This window comes from Podarcis tiliguerta, assembly GCF_965153285.1.
Source record: "Podarcis tiliguerta genome assembly, chromosome: 2".
Lineage (NCBI taxonomy): Eukaryota > Metazoa > Chordata > Lepidosauria > Squamata > Lacertidae > Podarcis > Podarcis tiliguerta.
Window position 1 is genome coordinate 83,225,782 of NC_139535.1, and position 20,881 is coordinate 83,246,662.

General features: G+C 43.9%; 1 protein-coding gene across 5 annotated transcripts in view; it reads left to right on the forward strand.

Annotated features, from left to right (window-relative positions):
- The window catches only part of CDRT4 (CMT1A duplicated region transcript 4), a 34,563-nt gene extending 14,686 nt beyond the window's left edge, over positions 1–19,877 (forward strand). For 3 of the 5 annotated variants that reach the window (XR_014508324.1, XR_014508325.1, XR_014508327.1), the window contains one exon: positions 19,340–19,854. Coding sequence is in view for 1 of the 5 variants with exons in the window: in XM_083428436.1 (XP_083284562.1) it covers positions 19,340–19,854 (515 nt within the window). In the remaining 4 variants the exon portion in view is untranslated. Of the gene's footprint in view, positions 1–5,424; positions 5,443–19,339 lie in introns of those variants that run through there. The other 2 variants (XR_014508326.1, XM_083428436.1) reach the window with 2 other exon arrangements.
- The last annotated feature ends 1,004 nt before the right edge of the window (positions 19,878–20,881 follow it).

Genomic DNA, 20,881 nt, shown 5'->3' on the forward strand with positions numbered 1-20,881 from the left:
CTCTATCATGGCAAGCAGACAGCTTTTCTGTATGATAGAGTGGCAGTGGTGAAATAAACTCTGAAACATGGTCCCTCCATTTATTCATCCCCGACGCAGGCCTTAAGAGGAATCTGGGCCACACACACCCATCTCAGCAAGAGTTGCTGAGTTCAAGGCCATGCTGGATTAGCATTCCTGAGTGATGAATGAGGGGTTGAAGTGTTTACTTTGAACACTGTGATCTGTGCCTGAATCTACTAGGCATTAAAATCTTTCAGGTTTCTGAATCCGTGCTGCAATTGCAGAAGCGGGAGGTGGCAGCCCTCGCATTTCGGAATTTAGACTGTAATCCAATATCCACTTACCTGGGAATAAGCCCTGTTGAACTGGGTGGAATTGACTAGGAGACAGGTGTAGGATTGCGCTGTTGTGGTAGGCATTTTAAGCCCTAGTCGCTGATATTAATTGGCGCCTAAAGTGGCACGAGAGACTGCTGAGCGACGGTGACTGGTTCAATGCCACCCAGTGAACTTTGTGGCCGAGTGGGGATTTGAACCCTGGTCTCCCAGGTCTTAGGCCAACACTCTAACCGCTACGCTACACACTGCTGTAGTGTGGGAGAGCTCTGCCGGAAAACCTAGATAGGTGCTGCCAGTCAGAATAAACAAAAATGCACTTGACTTGACTTATAAATACTTTCACTTGGTGTAAGACAGCCTCTCTCTGTTCCTAAAAATAGATTAGGTAAATTTATGGCAGATAAAGCTATCTATCAGGCATGGTGGCTGGGTGGAACTCCTTTGTTCAGAAGTAGCATGCCCTTGATTACCACTTGCTTTGTGGCAAATAGCAGGGTGGGGCTATTGCCTTGGTGTCTTGTGGGCTTTCTGCATCTCAACAATGGTTGGCCATTGTGGGAAGCAGCAGGATGGGTTTGTCTTACTTTCTTAATTGTTGTAGCCCAGCAGATCAGGTTTTTCCTGAGGCAGAGTGATGTTCTGAGCAAAGCAGGAGGATGAAGGGCATCACCATTTCACTTGTAAGCCAGCTGACAGTCCTCTTGCCAAAAGGCCTTACAGGACACTTCCAGGCTCTAGGAACCTCTGTAATTATCACACTTCATTTTGTCCTTGTTTATCTGGTTCACCCACTGGAATAGTTCTCACAGGGAAGTGAATAACATATCTAGAAAGGGCTGTGGAACCTATGGCTCTCCAGATGTTGCTGGACTCCAGTATGGCCAATGGTCAAGGGGGGATGGGAGTTGCAGGTTATCAACATCTGGAGGGGAAATTTGTACTGCAGCAGTTTCCCCATTTGTTGCTTTTATAGAAGATGAGAATCTCTCTCTTGTGTTGCGGACAAGGAAGAGGATGAGAGATAAGGAAAGGGGGCATATCATGAAGAGATAATGAAGACTAGGCCTCCTCTAATATATGTCATAGGGAACCAGGAGATTTACCCTGGTGTAGGCAGATGCAATCTTGTTTGAATGATAATTAGTGGATCCTATTTGGGGGGGGGAGCTATTTCTGGAAGAAGAAAATTGGTTCTTTAAAAACAAAGCTTCTGGATTCAATTCTCCACTATTATCTTAAGGTCAAAACAAATCAGAGTAACCTCTAAATTCAGCTGTGGCTTTTTTTTTCTACCAAGAAGTGAAAGGAAGGTAGAAATGTCATCCAAATATGAGATCAGGACATTTCACATTTTAAACACTCCCATGAACTTTGGATTGGAAATTCTATATTGTCTTCCTGGAAACAAATTCAATATATCCTCAAATTGACATGGAAGCATGAGCTCATTTTGGACTTCTATAAGAGCGGAGCAGTATAAAGAGCAGGGTTAGTCATTACTGTCAAAAACAAATGGATGATCATTCAGCAGTTGTCTATTAGAAATGAGCAGCAGAGTGCACTAAGCTTTGAAAATCTGGCATATTCAGAGGATGAATGGGTAGCTCAAATCCTCAGTTAAAACAACAGTTTTGTGTGTGCCTTCTACACCCCAGAGTGTGCAGTTCCTTGCTGTATGTCGGGGATAGGGAAGCTTTGGCCCTCCAGATGTTTTATTCTTTTTATTCTTTAATTTTTATACCGCTTAACACCAAAATAGTCATTCGACTCCAACTCCCAACATCCCTGACCTTTTGCCATGCTGGCTGGGGCTGATGGAAGCTGAAGTGCAACCTAATTTGTAAGGCAATTCTTAAGGTATCCTGGACCCAAGTTCATAGCTGTCAACGTTTCCCTTTTTTAAAGGGAAATCCCCTCATTCCGAATAGGATTCCTCGCAAGAAAAAGGAAAAGTTGACAGCTATGCCCAAGTTATTAAGGGCTTGTAAATCTACCACCTTGCCATTCCATCCTGTGTGCTATAATTTTAAACTGAAAACAGAGCTGATGAAACAGAGAAGTTATAGGCTGGTGATTAAGGAACAGAACACTCAGCATTCCTGGCTTCCATAGCAGAATTCCAAGGATCTCTTTGGGGGGGGGGTCTCCCCACCCCGAAGATGACAAGAATATACCACATATTATGTGAGCCTGAATTGTAGCTGAAGGCAATCTTGACAAAAGGTTCTCTCTATGGAAAGGCTTACAGTTTTTTGTTTTTGCTCCAGCTACAGGCCTTCACTGGGATTGAGGGATAGCTGCAGAATAATTTAACACAAGGTTTTTAAGAGCTTTTTTTTAGGAATCCACAAGAAAAGAGCCTTTGAATAGGGATGCTGGCATAAGCATAATAATGGAAGTGACATAGAAACATAGAATTGTAGAATTGGATGAGACCCTGAGGGTCACCTGGTCCAACCCCCTGCAATGCAAGAATCTTCTGCCCAACGTGGGGCTCGAACGCATGACCTTGAGATAAAGAGTCTCATGCTCTTCGGACTGAGCTCTATCTCATTACATGTGCAGAAGAAGAGCACTTCAATATTTGCAGCTATGTTTACTTGAACTTCATCACCTCGGGAACGGTTCAGACATGCTAAATCACATTTTTCAGGCATCTGCTTTGCCTCTGTATTTAAGGAAGCAATACAGTAAGTAGTTACATGGTGACAATTTCAAAAATGACTCATGTTTCTTCTCATGCTGACCTGCCACATGAAGGCTAAAAAGCAACATGCAGCCCTGAGATGAACCACATACATTACATCCTTCAGACAGTGAGTGAAGGATGATACTCCAAAATATGAGTTTTATGGGGCCTAAGTGCAATGGAGGCAGCAGGGAGGGAGGGGCATAAGAACCCTTCACTCCCAGTTCCTGTTTATCTGTCGATACCTGTTTCTATATTTTTTTTAATAGAGCAGTTTTGTGCAAGAGCCGACTTGTGCAAAGCCTCCCTATTAAAAATAATTTTAAAAGGTTGGTTTATCTTCTAAATAAATGAACCTGCCCTCAGTGTGTAGCAATTTGAAATAGGCACACTTAATCACTCACATTACAGTGGTACCTCGGGTTAAGTACTTAATTCGTTCCGGAGGTCCGTTCTTAACCTGAAACTGTTCTTAACCTGAAGCACCACTTTAGCTAATGGGGCCTCCTGCTGCTGCTGTGCTGCCGGAGCACGATTTCTGTTCTCATCCTGAAGTAAAGTTCTTAACCCGAGGTACTATTTCTGGGTTAGCGGAGTCTGTAACCTGAAGTGCATGTAACCTGAAGCATATGTAACCCGAGGTACCACTGTAATGTAGTCAGCCCCAAATTCTTTTGTGTGTGTTCACATACACACACACACACTTTCACCCTGTATGTCATGGTGGGCAACCCTCAACCCTCTCTAACATTGCCATGGTTGAGTGGGGTGGCCTTCAACAGTAAGGACAAGATGAATTGGAATAGCAGTCAATGCAATAGATTCCTCACACTTGGCAAAATTTGAATTCTCATCAAAGCAGGAACTTTGATGCTACATTGATAGTCAATTTTATTGTTGTTGTTATTCATCATTTACAACTAGCTTAGTAAATTGTTGGCAATTTTGAATTGAATTAGCCGACAAACAACAAACAGTATATATATATATTTTCTAAATTATTCCAAAATCCAAGAGCCAGGCACTTAGAATTTTGAGACATTTCAAACTAAGCAATTTCCCCCATCAAAGCTAGTCAAGGTTCACTGGGGCAGGATTTGAAGAGGGCGGTTTTAAATTGGAAAAGTCAAAGGAATTGAAAGGGCTATTCTGTTCTCGAATCTGGGCCTCTGAAAGACCCACTTGTTCCAATCGGTCTCTCCCAATTTGCAGACCTGAAAGAAACAAGTTGAGCTTTGCTGGGACAGTTTTTCAGGAGGCACTGAAGCATTCAGCACATGTTGGGATTTGAGCTCATGTAAGCAGGTTCTATTTGAATGTAGTCAGCCAGAACAGGAAGCTTTGACAACCTTATCAAGCCAAGCTGGACTTTGGGCTGAAGCCACCGCAGTATTAACACTGGGAACGCTGGACCAGCCTGGCCAATCCCATTCATTGATGGCTCCAAAACTTTGCGCTGTGTTTATTACGAGTTCCAGGGAGAAGCTGATTTAAACCAAAGCTGGCTGCTCGCTCCGTGGGAGGCAGGGTTGTGATTGCTGGCGTCTGAGGCTATCAAGCCGAGCAAGCGAGAGAGACAGAGAAGGGGAGCCCAGAGCCACCAGCCTGGTTCTTGTGGGGAGTCCAGGCAGGAAGGAAAAGCTGCTGTGTTTATTTATATGGTTTTCACCATGAAGGATAACAAATTTACACAAAACCTCAGTGCATAAGACAGCTGCCAATGCTTAAAACAGAATTATTGTTTCATTAAACAGTGAAAACAAGCAGAGCGCCAAAGACAGCAGTGGGCTTTCGTAGTAGAGGAGCCAGCGCGATCAGCGCTGCCCGGTGAAACTATTTCGCAGGGTGCAGCCATTTATTTGTGTGTTTGTTTCCTTCCCTTTCTGGGAAATTCTCCTTTCTCACATCAGAACTTGCAGGTTTCACAGGCATCTTCTTACTAATTCTTTTAAAAATGGAACTGTCTTTATTAAAAATACAGGGAGGCCCACATTTCTGGTTTGGAATGGAGTAAATGTACATTTGGAGGAGCTTCTTGGTGTGAAAAGCAGCTGTGTGTGTGTGCAGGGAAGGGAGAGTTTTCAGTGGAAACACTAATGAAGGAAGGGTTAAGCACACTCTCCCCCTACCACTTTTCTGCTTCAAATTGCCCTCTCATGAACCTGCATTTCCCGTCTTGGAGTGGCCGTTGGGGGTTTGGTGCACAATCCTACTTCTATACTGTAACTGAGCCAGAGAGTGACCTATTGGTGATGCATAGCATGAGCCCAATCACGGATGGCATCATGTCCTGCTTGTAAAGCTCAGTTATTTTAAGATGATGGGAGATATGAAATAAGCCTGAGGCTTCTTTGGAGAGAAAGTGATGCTTGGCTTTTGTTTTTGTTTTTCTAGGGACCAGGGAAATATGCTTTCAGTTTATTCAAGGACTTAATGCATGGATACTGAGTTGGGGGGTGCAGGAATGCATGATCCATTGAGAGCTCAGTTGGAAAATACAGCCATATTATCAATCCATTTTAGCAAAAAATAAAATAAAAAAATACAAGGAGCCCAGTGACTCCTTATATACCTTATTGTGTGCACACCTCTTTACACCAAACACGTTATTTGGGCCAGATTTTAAAGTTGTCCCCTGGAGTAGGAAAAGTGATTTCAATGGTTATTTAGTATCTGTTATCCCATTATGTAATGTTGTCAGGGATGGGGGGCTATAGGCTAGCTAGGAAGCAGCAAAAAATACTGTGTATGCAGCAATCTGTGAGATCTCATATAGAATCATAGAATTGTAGAGTCTGAAGGGACTGCATGGGTCATCTAGTCCAACCCCCTGCAATAAAGGAATCTCAGCATATAATAATAAAATTTAATCAGGTATCAAGTGAGGCTGGAGAACCAATGCTGGAAATCAGTCAGCAGGCAAGAGTAGAAAATGCTGTCCTAGGAGGACAAATAGTCTAGCCTCCTGATACCAGGCACTTGGTATCCCATTCCTTTCCTAATAATTTCAGGAAAAATAGGATCTGGGATGTATTAAGCCTTCTTCTTTAGAACTTCAGTCCTTTGGTAGCATTTTTGCATAGTCTGCAACTGTCCTGAGTTGATCAGCTTAGAGAGCTCCAAGGATAGCCCCCGTGAGGTGTGAAATTTTAACAACTGAGTGCTGTGCAAGTGGCTGAGTAGCTTAGGAAAAGTCAACACCCACTTCCTTCTTTACAAGCATGTCTTATATTTCATGGTTTCATATGTGATGTGCAGCACACCTCTAATCACATTTGCTCAGAAGGACATTCCTTGAGAACTAGGCCCAAGTAAATGGTATTGCAGTGCCGATCATACCTTCAGGGATTTTTTTACAGCCCAAGGGTACTTCTTCACATAGCAAAATTGTACTCTCAGGCACTGCTACATCCTCAGGGGGCTTCATAAGGATTTGATTCCTATTATTATTAGCTGCTGGATGAGCGTTGCTTTTGTTAGGAATATTGCTGGCTGTAATAGTGAGCTCCCGTTGATAACGTAGCAGCTAACTGAGGTTAGGAGATGGTCTCCTGATAAGTGGAGGCATCTCTTGTGCGTTGAGAAGTACCCAGCCATCATTACAGCTTGGAGAAGGACACATGCACACACAGATAAGTTTGTGGGCGGGTGTAGTGGATGTGTTTGCATAGAAACATCAGGTGATGCATTTTGGAAGAAATGGGCAGAGGTAGGCAAGAGAGAGAGAGAATGGACACAGGTGGCGCTGTGGTCTAAACCACAGAGCCTAGGGCTTGCCAATCAGAAGGTCGGCGGTTCGAATCCCCGTGACGGGGTGAGCTCCCGTTGTTCGGTCCCAGCTCCTGCCAACCTAGCAGTTTGAAAGCACGTCAAAGTGTAAGTAGATAAATAGGTACCACTCTGGTGGGAAGGTAAAGGGTGTTTCCGTGAGCTGCTATGGTTTGCTAGAAGTGGCTTAATCATGCTGGCCACATGACCCGGAAGCTGTCTGTGGACAAACGCTGGCTCCCTTGGCCTGTAGAGCGAGATGAGCACGCAACCCCAGAGTTGTCCACGACTGGATCTAACGGTTAGGGGTACCTTTACCTTTAGGCAAGAGAGAGGGAGAAAAAATGAGCCATGAGTTAGCTCAAATCACCTGAGGACTGTCAGGCCTTTTTTTTGGAGATATGGGGTAGCAGATCCACCTGAATGAGTGCCTGTTCTTTCCCCCTCAACTTGTACTCAACAGTTGTACCTTGGAAGTTGAACAGAATCCGTTCCGGAAGTCTGTTCAACTTCCAAAACGTTCGGAAACCAAAGTGTGTCTTCTGATTGGCTGCAGGAAGCCACAGAAGCCCTGTCAGATGTTCAGCTTCCAAAAATAGCTCGAAAACCAGAAGACTCACTTCTAGGTTTTGATCGTTTGGGAGCAGATTTGTTTGGGAGCCAAGGCATTTGGGTTCCAGGGTATCACTGGCAAAGGCCCATGGGAGTAAGCAGCTGGGAGGAGCAGTTTGGAGGTTTAAAATCAGTAGTGTGGAAAGGGCCAAGTCCTGCAGCATGCATCAATCTCTCAGTGGGCTTTGCAGCCCGGATACCCGATTTAGTTTTCTAAAAAGAAAAGGTGTCTGATGGGGTTGGTGGTTATTACCTACCTTGAATGAAGGTGGAATCTAAACTGCAATAATGAAGAAAGGCTTTAACCTATGTTGTGAGCATTCATCCTGATTTTCTTGCACAAAGATCACACAGTTTGATTATACAGAATCTTTACAGTGGTACCTCGGGTTAAGAACTTAATTTGTTCTGGAGGTCCGTTCTTAACCTGAAACTGTCCTTAACCTGAGGTACCATTTTGGCTAATGGGGCCTCCCACTGCCACTGCACCACCGCCACGCGATTTCTGTTCTCATCCTGAAGCAAAGTTCTTAACCCAAGGTACTATTTATGGGTTAGCGGAGTTTGTAACCTGAAACCTGAGGTACCACTGTACTGAGCATTCATTGTGATTTGCTTGCAAGGAGGTTATACGATGATGAACATTCCTTTTGCATTCCTCCTAATTTGTTTGCGGGTTGTTGGCATGCATTCCCATGAATGATTCATTCATTTATTCCACATTTTCTGTCCATTTCCCCATCACTTTCTGAACTGCAAAGAAATCTGTTTCTTTTGTAAAAGTGGATTTGTTGCACTAGGCGACATAGCGCTTTAATCCACTTTAATTGCGCAAACCTCAATTTTCTGGCATGCTCTTGAATCCCAATACTCACCATCCAGCGGCGCCCTAAATCAATGCACATGGTCAACTTCCTGGGTCAAATAAGCCTTAAAAGGCAAGTTTCACAACAGTGCCACCTAGTGATATCTGCCGCCACATGGAATTGGCATTTGCTCACGGGTAATTTCAGGGCAAATAAAATTAGCAGCCGCCTAATTTTTGTAGCAGGAGGACCGTTGGGTCTTTCAATCCTGTGCCCTTTGCAGGCTCACCATTCACTCCTCCTCAATAACATCAGCAGAGAGTTAATGACAACCAGATTCCATGGACTTTTCAAACCTGGCATGTATTATTAGGACACGCAAGCCGGGAATGACAGCCGTGTGTCCGCTCCAGAATTTGCGGCGCTTTTCTTAGAACAGTTTGAGAAGAACTCAAATGTCTTCAGACTTAGCTCTGCTCTGAAACGGCGGTACCGGAATTTCTCACTGGAGTCCCGGGGAAACGCTGTCTGGATTGGTTGATCCCCTTCTGAACGATCCTGCCAGCCTAGCATGTAATTTTTAATGCCGTGTTGTGTTTTCCTGGCTTGTTCTCCAAGCTCACAAAGGCGGCCTTTGTTCGGGCTGCTACAGCACTTCCTCTCCCTCTCTCCCTCTCTTTCTCTGACTCTTTGGAAATTGGGCAGTCACTTATATCCAAGGTTTCACTGTCTGATGGGCATGGAGGAGTGTCTGTGCAGCAACAGCAACAGAATACCACTTCAGGGGGAAACGAGCAAAACAGCTGTTGAATGATGCTTTAGGGGCAGATCACTGCTGAAAGTGGCGAGGATTGTGAAAGGCGGGGCTCTTTGGCAGGGCTGGTTTCAGCATCAGAGCACAGAGCAGCTCAGCCTTTGTTGTCTGCTCTGACTAGCAGCTGTAGTAATCAAAGGTCTCAAATGGAAATGACATTTACTTTTAAAATGTCTGCATCATGCAGGTGTTAAAGGTGAAAAAGCACAGGGTGTCGATGGTGGTCAACTGGCTACGTTACCACCCTCCGGAATACGTTCATGCTCTTATGTGCCTCCTTCATCTTTATCCACAATGCCCAGGATTGTTTGCACTATCTACAATCCCACTGTGGGTCATGCTCAAGCTGCATTGCTAACTCCCTTGGCACCAGAGTGATGTGCCATGCATCCCATTCAATTGCACGGCCTTGTCTTAAATAACCCTGATATTATCTCCCAGTATGTATGTATTTGCCCTGGAAATGGTGGCAATGTTCAAAGGGGCTTTAAAAGCGATGTCTTCAATTCCTCCTACACAAGGTGGGAGGGGGCAGAACTCCTAGTTGGTGGTCTAAACCCAGCTGCCCATCTTGTGTAATTCTAGATTTTGAAGTTGCACATGGTACAGGGTTCACAAGTTGCATCTAATGAATCAGAACAGTGTGCCCCCCCCCCACCGAGTGCAATGCACTCCAGTTCAAGTAATTGGCTATTGACTAACCTTAGGACTCAGCTGTACAGCTGCAAATATAATGTTTTAAAAGTGTATTATACAAATATGACACTAGATGGCTATAGTGAGTTTATGGCAAATTTTATATATTTTTCAAAACGCTTTTTTTTTTTTAAAAAAAAACCCACACATTTTCACAGCATTTTTTATATGTTTCTAGATTCCAGTTTAGATTTCATTCTGGGAATAGGGACGCTTTAGGATCCTAGTAGCTAGGGAAACAAATGGCATTGTAAGGTCTAGCTTGATGAATCTTAGGTCTTAGGATTGTTCCTTTGGCTGGCAGTGCCACAAACAGCCAACGTTTATCATGGTTCATTCACTGTGCAGCAATGCTTCCTCTTCCACCGTTAGCTATAGACTAAATGCTAAACTGCTGAGACATTTTGTATGGTGTTTGTCTGAGGCTTTTCTAGCTGCCTTTTTGAAAAGAAAAGAAAAAAAGTCTTATTCCTGCTTTGCACTTCTTTCGTGCTCATCTGTACCCAGCACACGCATTGAGCTATATTTCCTCCCAAGTCCTTGGAAAATGCTCTATCCCTGCCACAGAAAGAAACCATCTGGATTCCCCCAAAATGAGCAACAACTGTGGGTCTGTTATCATCCCAGAAGGCACTTAGAGTAGAACCACACTTTATTTATCCAAGTTACATTGCCAAGCTTCTTCACTGTGACAAAACTATGGGTCTGGAACTGTAGGTTGGGGCAAAATGGAAGGAGGAGGCAGGCACAGACAATGCTACAACTATGTGACCTCCTCCAACTGCTCCTTTTATAAATATCGCTCACTGGATTCTGCTTTGCAGCAAAGAAGCAACACCTGAAGTCTGCAAACCTGCCTTGGAAACCCCATGTGTAGCTTCAGACCTAAGCTTCTCTGGCCTGGGGCTTGACACCTGTCAATAGTTCTGAACAACTCCTTCCTTGGAGGTTTTTAAGAAGAGGTTGGATGGCCAGGGCCGTCTTTACCTGGGGGTGCAAGGGGTGCAGGGCACCTGGGCGCCGAATTCTGGAGGGCACCAGGCACCCACCACTGAAGCCGCTTAAGCTCTTAACTATCTACCAGTTATGAAATGATAAATAATTTTGATCAAGCTAGAAAAACAAAATACATATATACCTAGGTATTACCAAAATGTATACCTACTAAAAAAAAAAATCCTTCCAGTAGCACCTTAGAGACCAACTATGTTTGTTATTGGTATGAGCTTTCGTGTGCATGAACACTTCTTCAGATGCATGCACATGAAAGCTCATACCAATAACAAATTTAGTTGGTCTCTAAGGTGCTACTGGAATGAATTTTATTCATTTATTTTGTTTCGACTACGGCAGACCAACACGGCTACCTACCTGTAACTAGATATATACCTACTGTTTAACCTACTGTTTGCGCGCTCATTTACCAAAGACACACTGCGCCAGCGGTGGTACTTGTCATTTACAATGGTGCCGCTTGTCAGACTCAATGACGGCGCTCACAACGGTGATGCAAAAGTTAATGGGGGGGGGTCTAAACTAAATTTGGGGGTGCTGGGTGGATCTTTGCACCCCGGCGGCGCATATGCTAAAGACTTGCCTGTGGATGGCCATCTGCCATGGATGCTTTAGCTGAAATTCCTGCATTGCTGGGGGTTGGGACTGGATGACCCTTTGCGGTCCCTTCAACTCTACAATTCTATGAATCTTTGGTTCTTTGAATCAGTGGAAGGCAATCTAGGCCGCCATGCTGTGCACAGTCACAGATCCTGCAAATGTCCCTATTTTCCAGGGACAGTCCCAGATTTACAGAAGCCATCTTGGTTTCTGATTTGATCCTGAAATGTCCCGCTTTTCCTTAAGACATCCCTATTTTCATCAGAGAAATGTATGGAAAGTATGGAGTTATGTAACCTCCAAGCCAAGGAGCTAAGTAACTATACAACCTTTAGAAAACATCTGAAGACCGCCCTGTATGGGGAAGCGGGGGTTTTATGCTTAATGTTTTATTATGTTTTTATATATGTTGGAAGCCGCCCAGAGTGGCTGGAGCAAACCAGTCAGATGGGTGGGGTATCAAGATGATGATGATGGAATAGGGCATCCCTACTTTCACCGGAGAAATGCTGGAGGGTATGCAGCCAGGCTGCCTAAATGTGTGGCAGGATTGTTACTGTAGATGTTGGAGACCAGCAAGAACTCTCACCAAGTTCTGAGTGAGGGGGAATCGGCCGGGGTAGGCGGGGAAGGCAAATCCATGGTCACGTGGGACCCCGGTGGCCTTTTGCGTCCTACGTGGTCTGTGCATTTCAAAGCACAGGCCATTGTGCTTTTGGGATAGCAAACCCTCCCCAGAAATTCCACAGGCCTTTCCCCTAGCTATCAATATCGTTTCTGTATTTCTCTTTCTGTTGCTTGTCTTTAGCAGCGAGACAAAAAAGGGGCCCTTTGTGTGAGTGCCTGAAAGGAATAGCCTAGTCCCACAGCCTGCATGCAATTCTAATGTCAACTATTTGTTGCCTTGGCATTTCACATTAGCAAGCGCTCTCCTCCACCCCCAAATATCTGTGAGCTGTGCCTTCCTGCCAAGGGGCCATATTTAACTTTGCTCCTCCATAGCGTGGTGCAATCTGCACCAGGCAGAAGGGTCCATTCATATAGAGAAGCTTTCTCACCCGCACAGGGGAAAAGGCATATGTGAAAACACTGGAATTGAGGCCAGGGTCACTGACCTGGATAGGCCTTCCCAGTAAAACACAAAACAAAAACTGGTCCAGGAAAAGTTTCCCAGCTCTCTTACTCGGTGCATTCCCGGTCTTGCCTTAAGAGTTTGCAGAATCACTCCCCACCCACCCTGCTCCACCCCAGCCATTTTACTGTTAGTGCAACAGCGGCAGCCGAGTCATTCCTGCAATATGAGCACGATCATTGTACAAATACAACGGAAAATATAGCCTCATTGCAGGAGGCAAAGGGGGCTGTTTTTGTGTACAGCAGTGGCAGCCAAAACTCAGTGTATCCCATTGCAGGGGGAAAAAGGGGGGGGGGGAGTCTTCAAAGAAAAAAAGATTGAAAATTGTGGTGGAGATGGCATCTTCTCCCAAGAAAATCCATCTCTAGGAACTGTTCTAGCTTTCTAGCTAGATTAATTTAAGGACTAGTTCTTTGGAATTAGACTTCCGATGGATAGATAGATGATAGATAGATAGATAGATAGATAGATAGATAGATAGATGATAGATAGATAGATAGATAGATAGATATAGATAGATAGATGATCAAGTGTTAAAGGGTTATTCAGTGCAGCCAGTCATGTAAGCTATACCTGCTGAAGCTACCTCCTCTATACAGCTATTAAAGGTGTCAGATGTCTTGTCCTTTTTTACAAAAAACAAACCTGACCACCTGACTAAGATAGAGATACAAGATTCAGGCACGCATAAATGGGAGGAAAGGATGAGAAACCAATCTATAAGACAATAACATCATAAGGGGGAAAACGGGAATTCTTTAAGTTAAATGTAATAGAAGGTCTATGGCTGGTTCTCTGTTACCTCCTGCTATCTATACAGTGGTACCTTGGTTTTTGAAAGTAATCCGTTCTGGAAGACCATTCGACTTCTGAAATGTTCAAAAACCAAAGTGTTTACTTCCAGAAAACTCAAAACAGGAGCCGTGTGGCACATTTGACTTCCGAAAAGCGTTCGAAAACTGAAGCAGTTACTTCCAGGTTTTCAGTGTACGAAAGCTGAAACGTTCGACTTCCGAGACTCTCGAAAACTGAGGTACCTGTGAGAACATCTCCACACCTTGCGCTCCCTCTCAGTGTCTCAACGGTGGCACCTGCCGTCAGACAGGCGAACTCAGCTACGAGTGATGTGGATGAATGTTGAGTGCTTGGCCTATGCCAGGCACCCAACAGTACCACTGTACAGTCATACCTTGAGTTGAATGTGCTTCAGGTTGAGCACTTTCGGGTTGCGCTCCGCGGCAACCCAGAAGTAACAGAGCACGTTACTTCTGGGTTTCGCCGCTCGCGCATGCGCAGATGCTCAAAATGACGTCACACACATGCGCGGAAGTGGCAAAATATGACCCGTGCAAGCGCAGACGCGCCGTCGCGTCTTACGTTCTATTCAGGATGTGAACGGGGCTCCGGAACGGGTTCCTTTCAGTTTCCTTCCTATTCCTCCCTCATTCTAGCCTGTCTTTCTTTCTTTCTTTCTTTCTTTCTTTCTTTCTTTCTTTCTTTCTTTCTGGGAGGGGGACTCTGCCTGGCTAAATCCCCATGAGTTAGATTCTAGGCTGCACTTAATGTGTGACTGCTGGTAATGTATGCTAGTTTTTGTGGACCTGAATCTACAGTGACACCAAAGCTGAAATTCCAATGCAAACGCTCTTTAGGGATTCTTCTCAATGGCCCAGATTGCACGGGTTGTGTTTGTATGAGGGAGCACATGAATGAGAACTTCACCATGCAAACAGAAGCAAGGGTTGAAAATAAATGGCCCTGAGGACTCCTGAGAAGGCAGGCTCCAAAGTAAGTAGCATCTAAAATTTTGAAATGAAAATGGAACATGAGGCACCTCTTGGGTTCTGTGCATTCTGATGTTCTGAAATTACAACAGAAAGTATTATAAAATTGAAAATACTTGACAACTTTAATGCAACTCTACTGGAAGATATAATTCTGTATTATTTAATGGGGCTTATCATGACATCTGGAAGCTGGAACCTCTAACCTTGTTTTCACATGTCTTTCAAAGTAATGTACTGGAAATCCTAATAATGAGGTTCCATCTCCCTTCAGAAAAAATAACTTCTTCTAAAAACCCTATTTTTTATAGTAGGAATGACTATTAAAAAATCCCTCTTTTCATCTTTTCCTACCTATGTCCTCAACAGCATCCCCCTGGAGATGAGTTTCAGTATGTATGTATTTATATTTGTATGTATGTATTTGCATTTTTAAAACTTATTATCCTCATTTCTAAACACAAAAAACCCCTGCAAAAGTGGCTACCCCCACCCCAAAAACATCAAACAGTATTTCAAAAAGGACATGCCAGTCATAAAACTCCAATAATAACATCATAAACTGACAACGATGACAATTTCTGGGCACAGCAAGCCATGAATACTATGAGAATGAGCCTAGCATCCCTGAACTGCCTGACTTTGTGTATCTGAACCTCTGCTAATTCTAGTGAGACCATGAACTCCTACTTTTTGTTTTCTTACAGAGTCTTTATTATACTCCCCCCCCTTTTGTGGACTGCTTTATCTCTCCCCCTCCCTCATTTAAGAGCACCATGATGATGACAACCAGTTGAGCTACAACATACTCACTTGCTTTAGGCCAGACTGTACTTAGCCAAAGACTGAAATTCAAATACGTGTGTGTAGGGGGAGCTATTATGCCCGCTCCAAGACAAGTGTTTTGCATTAGCCTGGTTCTCCATTACAAAGCGAACAAAAGCATTTGCCACACTTCTCTCTACTCTCACTAGTGTCTTGAGGTAGGAGCGCCTTCCTATTGGATGCCCCAGAGTGAGCGTATATGGAAACCACATGGCAAAATAAATAGGAGACAAGCTCGGGGGCCCTACAACCTTTATGCCTATGTGGCGAGGAAGGGCTAAAAACACACAGCTTTGAAACAAGAAAGAGCAAAAGACATTGTAACTCTGCAGCCCCCTTCTCAAATAAAAAGCCCACCCACTTGCGAAGTTCCCATCTTCAGTGTATAATTTCATTTCCCCTCGTTTGCTTTTGCTAATCATTCTATACACTGTCAGAACATGCTGAGTTACAGCCAGCAGGGCTTAACTTTATTTCCCATCTCTTTCTCCCTACCATAGGCAAATGGTCTTTAAATAGAAGAGTGTGGAAATTGCCTCCATGCCAGTTTCTCGTCAGAACTAGAAGCGATTATCCATTTTAACATGTACTCCTGGATAGGTTGCATTATAGTAATATGTCCCCTGCCCTCTTTCATAAAAAGCAATGTTCTTCAGTTGGGGGGATCTGGAAACACCAGATGTTGGGTGACAAAATCTTTTGGCATGTCGTAGGAAAGCTACAAGTGGACCTATTTGTGCTGACTACTCTGTGGCAAACTCCTTGACAAAGGCTGCCCAGTGCTAGGGAAAACTCTTCCAAGAGGAACATTTTTATCTGTTGAGTTTTGTTTCGTGGAATTTATATTCCCACCAAATGGTTTCCTGCCGTCCCCTGTAAACTCAATCAGCCTAATGGAAGTGACACAAAAACAAAGTGTTTCTCGGCTGGGGTAACCATGGAGAAGAGAAAAGGCATGCAGAGAGCTAGCCAAGTGTTGGGATTTTATAGGCACAGTGTTAAAGGTCTCAAGGCAGGATGGGACTTTGTTCAGCGAAATATCAGCAGAGGCAAAAAAAAAGCAACCGGAAAGGGAAGGGGAAATATGGAAATGACCGAGCCACATGGGTACGAAAGCTGACTGATGCTTTGCCATCAAAGATGTAGGCAGGTTATGGGGAAGAAAGGCGTCCTCTGCAGAAAGGCACTGGCAACTTCATTGGGATTCCTTCTATGGTCATGTCTTTCTTGCCTGGAGAGGAGGTGGGAAGATCCTGTATTTTGAATGCTGTCATTCAGAAGGATTGAGTAGAACACAGAAATGTTTCTTCTACTTCAACATGCAGCCCTCCATCTTGAGATCAAGCGGAGGGTTGGCTATTACTTTCACTCAGCACAAGATTCCATGAGCTTCTGTGGATGTTGCAAACAGTGGTTGGGAACCTGTGGCCCTCCAGATGTTTCTGGACTCAAACTCCTATCACCCTTAGCATTGACCATGACGGGAGTTGGCTTCCAACAACATCCAGTGAGACTTAGTTTCCCCAACCCTGATGTCATTTATGTCAAATCATGATTCTTAAACATCCATGAACTGCTCACTGAATATAGGATAATTTTGACCCATCCCTTCCCACTCAAATCTACGGGGAATTTTTTTGTCATATAAAAATTACCCACTTGCACATATTTCAAGTGAAGAACGGGAGTGAAGACTGCTAATTGAAGGGACCTCTGTGAAAGAAGAGCAACGGGTTGGATTAACAGGAATATATCATGAAGAATGCATCAAAGGCTGGTATGTCGGCAGCGGGACTGGATGGGGGGAAAACTTTTTTTATTTTCTTCTATGTGATTAATCAATAACCCCTCCTCAAGATAGAACCATTGCCTAACTGATCCAAGCAGGATGATTAAAAACTGTGTGGAAATGAATTCTAACCAAAAGTTTGCTTTACGGAGATTGAGAAAAGAACTAGAGCCTTTGGAATGACGCAGCAATAAAAAACAGAGTCGCCATGTTGGCTGGTTTTGTCGAAAGATTTACGACCGGGAGAAGGAATGGACTTGTTTTCATACTGGATTCCTAGCGAACCTCCTCAAAGGACTGAGAAGGGAGTGACAGACCAGTGAAGATTAGCGACGGTAAGAGGGTTTTTATTTATGGAAGCGATGATATACGGAAGCCGTCTGATATGGCTCTTGGATGAACGGAAAACCCCCACACAGGATTACAATGTGTCTTAACCCGCTGGTGGAGACCATAAGAGGTCACAAAGAGAAAGGAAAAATATATGAAAAACAAGAAGAGATGTGGAAAACAATAAGAAAGGATTGGATAGAACTGTGAACATTATTTGGACAGATTTGTGGACTTGAAAGCATCAGCAAGAAGATGATTGGATCCCCTTTGGAACTTGTAATATGGGTACCCCCAACAAAAATTTAAAATTCAGCTTTGTAATTTGGAATTTATGTGATTTGATTTGATTTGATTGGTCGGTTAATAAAAACTATTTTTTTAAAAAAATTACCCACTTTCACCCATTTGAAAGCTCATATTTTTATTTCTTAGTTTTATCCTGAATTGAAATTCCCCAAATATTAGACCAAAGTAGAATATCCTAGATCAAATGGAACCAGGTTTGTGCTGGAATTCAAGTAGACATCTTTTGCTCAGACACCATTTCCATCTCAGACACCAGTTTCCATCTTTCGATTCTCTCCATCCATTTGTTTTGTGCGTTTACTATTCACCTACTGTAAGCCAATACCTTTTATTTTATTTCCCTCATTTGAATTTCTGGCACAGTCACCTGGAGGGGATTGTTGTTCTCTTTCCACTAAGTGTAGTGTAGCTTGGGCAGCTTAATGTGTCAGGTGGTGCAAGAAACAAAAACAAAAAACCGTGGCTGCACCTTTTTGCATTGTAACTAAAGCTCCTTCTAGATTTTGATCCAATAACGTGAATGGGGGCCAATTTGGTTTCTTGCCAGAGTCAGAGTGGGACTGTTGGCCAGTTCTGAGAAGTCCAATGCAGGGGACAGAAAGAGAAAAGAAATTACAAAAGGACTACAAAATAGCTCATCCAAGAACATTGGGGTGGGGGTTTTACTTCCACGTGTTCTTTCAGGGAAGGTGCATGTGCAACTTACAATGGAGAGAAATCCAAGAGGGTTTTGCACCCCATGTGAAGCAATATGTCAGTGGTGGTTTCACAGCAGCTGAGTCAAGGAGTCCAAAGGCAGCAGGCATAATTGTTAGGCTGTTACCGTGAGGTGTCATGCAAAACACAAAACTGTCTGGCCAGTTTTCTCCAATGTCTGCCAAAGTGGATTCAGGCACAGCTTGAGGTTGTGAAATGCAGCTACTGGTGCATAAATTTTTCTTGGCCTTGCAGTGTGTCTTTTATGGACCACTGCACCCAATACGAATTGCTGGGTCTTGAATTGAGAGCATTTTTGCTCTGTAGATACTTAACTGCCAGTGTGTGATGATAGCAGTTGTTTTATTTATTGAGGGCTTCTAACAAAACAATGTCATGCGGGATGGGAAAGATCCTTCTGAAATAAATGTTTGTATGTCTTGGTCAAGAAGCTACTGGTTTATGATTTATTTATTTTTTAGATCCAGCACTACAAAGGTGCTCCAGGATTTCCAAGGACCTTCTTCATGGTTCTTTAACTTTGTGTCTTATTTCTGTGAACTTCTCTGTCCTCTTCCTGTTTGCAGGCTAGGCTAAAGGGAATTTCTCTTTCCTTGGGATTTCCTTGGAGAAACCTATTCTGCACATGATGCTAAACCATGGCTTATTAAACAATATTTTGTTAAACCATGACATGGCGCTATATGTTAACCCTTTCCAGCAGCTTAACTATGGATTGCTTACTGCCAACAAACCACAGTCAGAAGCCATAGTTTGTTGTTGGTATACAAATCTTGGTTTGTTTCAGCTATGGCTTAGATTTACATGCGAACCCAGCACTCATTTTTAATTATAGTTTGTTTGGCCATCCCACTCCAGAAAGGCCCTCATCAAACTACAAAGGCCACAGGGCAAGAACAGCTAGAAAACAAAGCAAGCTTTAGAGAAACAAGATGTGGTTTGGTCACTCATCTGTGAGACAACTTGTGCTTAAACAAACTATGGTTTAAACAAAACACAGCTTAGCATTATGCACAAACCGATAAAGTCAGGCAAGTATTTGTTTTCTGGAATCAAAATTCTTGAAACCAAAAATCCCAAAATTAATATATATTCTCTTTTGGGTTTTAGATCGGGCTTTGGTATCAAGCAATATTGGCATCCCACCGCATCTGATCCACCGCATCCAGTATCCAGCCTACACTAGTCACACATCTCCTGTGGTCAAGAAGTTTGCGGAGCAAGACAAATTAAGAATTTCCAAGTTGCTGTCAGCACCTCGGATAAGCATTCAAGGACTGAGCAGCAGGGAGAACAGCCTTGCTCATATACCCCAGCAGAAGCGTAGCCGTGGGTCTCAAGACGTAGGTGTGGCTGCTGAACAAAGTCCAGCAGTGTCAAGATTCAGCATAGCAACTAGTCCCCTTTATGTTAGCAGGGAATTCTTTGATGGTAGCCTGGTCCCCATAAGCAGCTTTTTCCCAGAGGGAGCCTCAGCTCCAGGTAACTTTGTCATTTTTGCCAAAAAAAGAGCCCCTTTACGAGTGTTGCCAATGAAGCTGCTAGATGCCTCCAGTATCGGAAAAGGCAAGAAGATGCAAATAGCCTCCTCAGATTGGTCCGCATTAAAATCCTTCGGCAACTAATATTTTGCCGTTTTCTTTAGAAATCCAGACAGGAGGGTTCATTTATGTGGGATATCTTGTGCAGAAGAAAAGACTGACCAGAAGGAGAGCGTATGAAACCAGATGTCAAGCATTAGAGGCATTTTCACACACTCACAGAAGTGGCTGAGCACAATAGGTTATGGGGCCACAGGTCTGTGCCTGATCATGCCAGCTCCTGCCTGCCCACCCTTGCCCCAGAAATGCTTTGCCTTCAAGTGTTTGACACAATTTCCAAGTGACGTATCTCGCTGATATTAAAAATGGTTAAGGATATGGTCACACTGCAGTTTGCTTGGCTGCAGACAGTTGGTGCTGTAAACTACAGTGTGGCAAGCTGGTGGGCAGGTAGGCGGCCCGGGTGAGGAGAGGAGGAGAGATCCAGAGGGTAGAGATGCAGGCCTAGGTGAGGTGAGGAGGAGGGGGGAACTGGAGAAGGGAGACATAAAAATGCTGGGATAGCTCAGTCGGTAGAGCATGAGACTCTTAATATCAGGGTTATAGGTTCAAGCCCTGCATGGGGCAAAATATTCCTGCATTGCACTGTAGAGTTGGACTAGATGAACCTTAGGGTCACTTCCTACTCTACATTCTATGATAAACAGGAGGCCCAGGCAAGAGAATCAAGTGAGGGGAGGAGGTGGGAACCCAAGAACAGAGATGCAGGCAGGTGGATGGCCCAGAAGAGTGGTCCAGGAGACCCTCAGAAGTATGGTAAGATCTGAGACATTCTTTGGGTGAGCTGTAAAGGCAGGGGGAGGGAGTTGGTGAGGTTGGCGACTGAAGTGAGTAGGGATGCAGCCCCTATTATGTACCTAGAATCCCACTGCCTGTACTTAGTTCATGCAATTGCCTGCACCCTTGATTTTGAGAAGGTTCACGTGTTATTAAGCATATGAATGTAAGATGCTATAAGCAGAGTCTTGTGAGGGCAAACAAGAATGCACAAGCAACCCTGTAAGATCAGCTCAAGGCCCATCTGTTCATTTGGTACCCACTTGCGATTCCC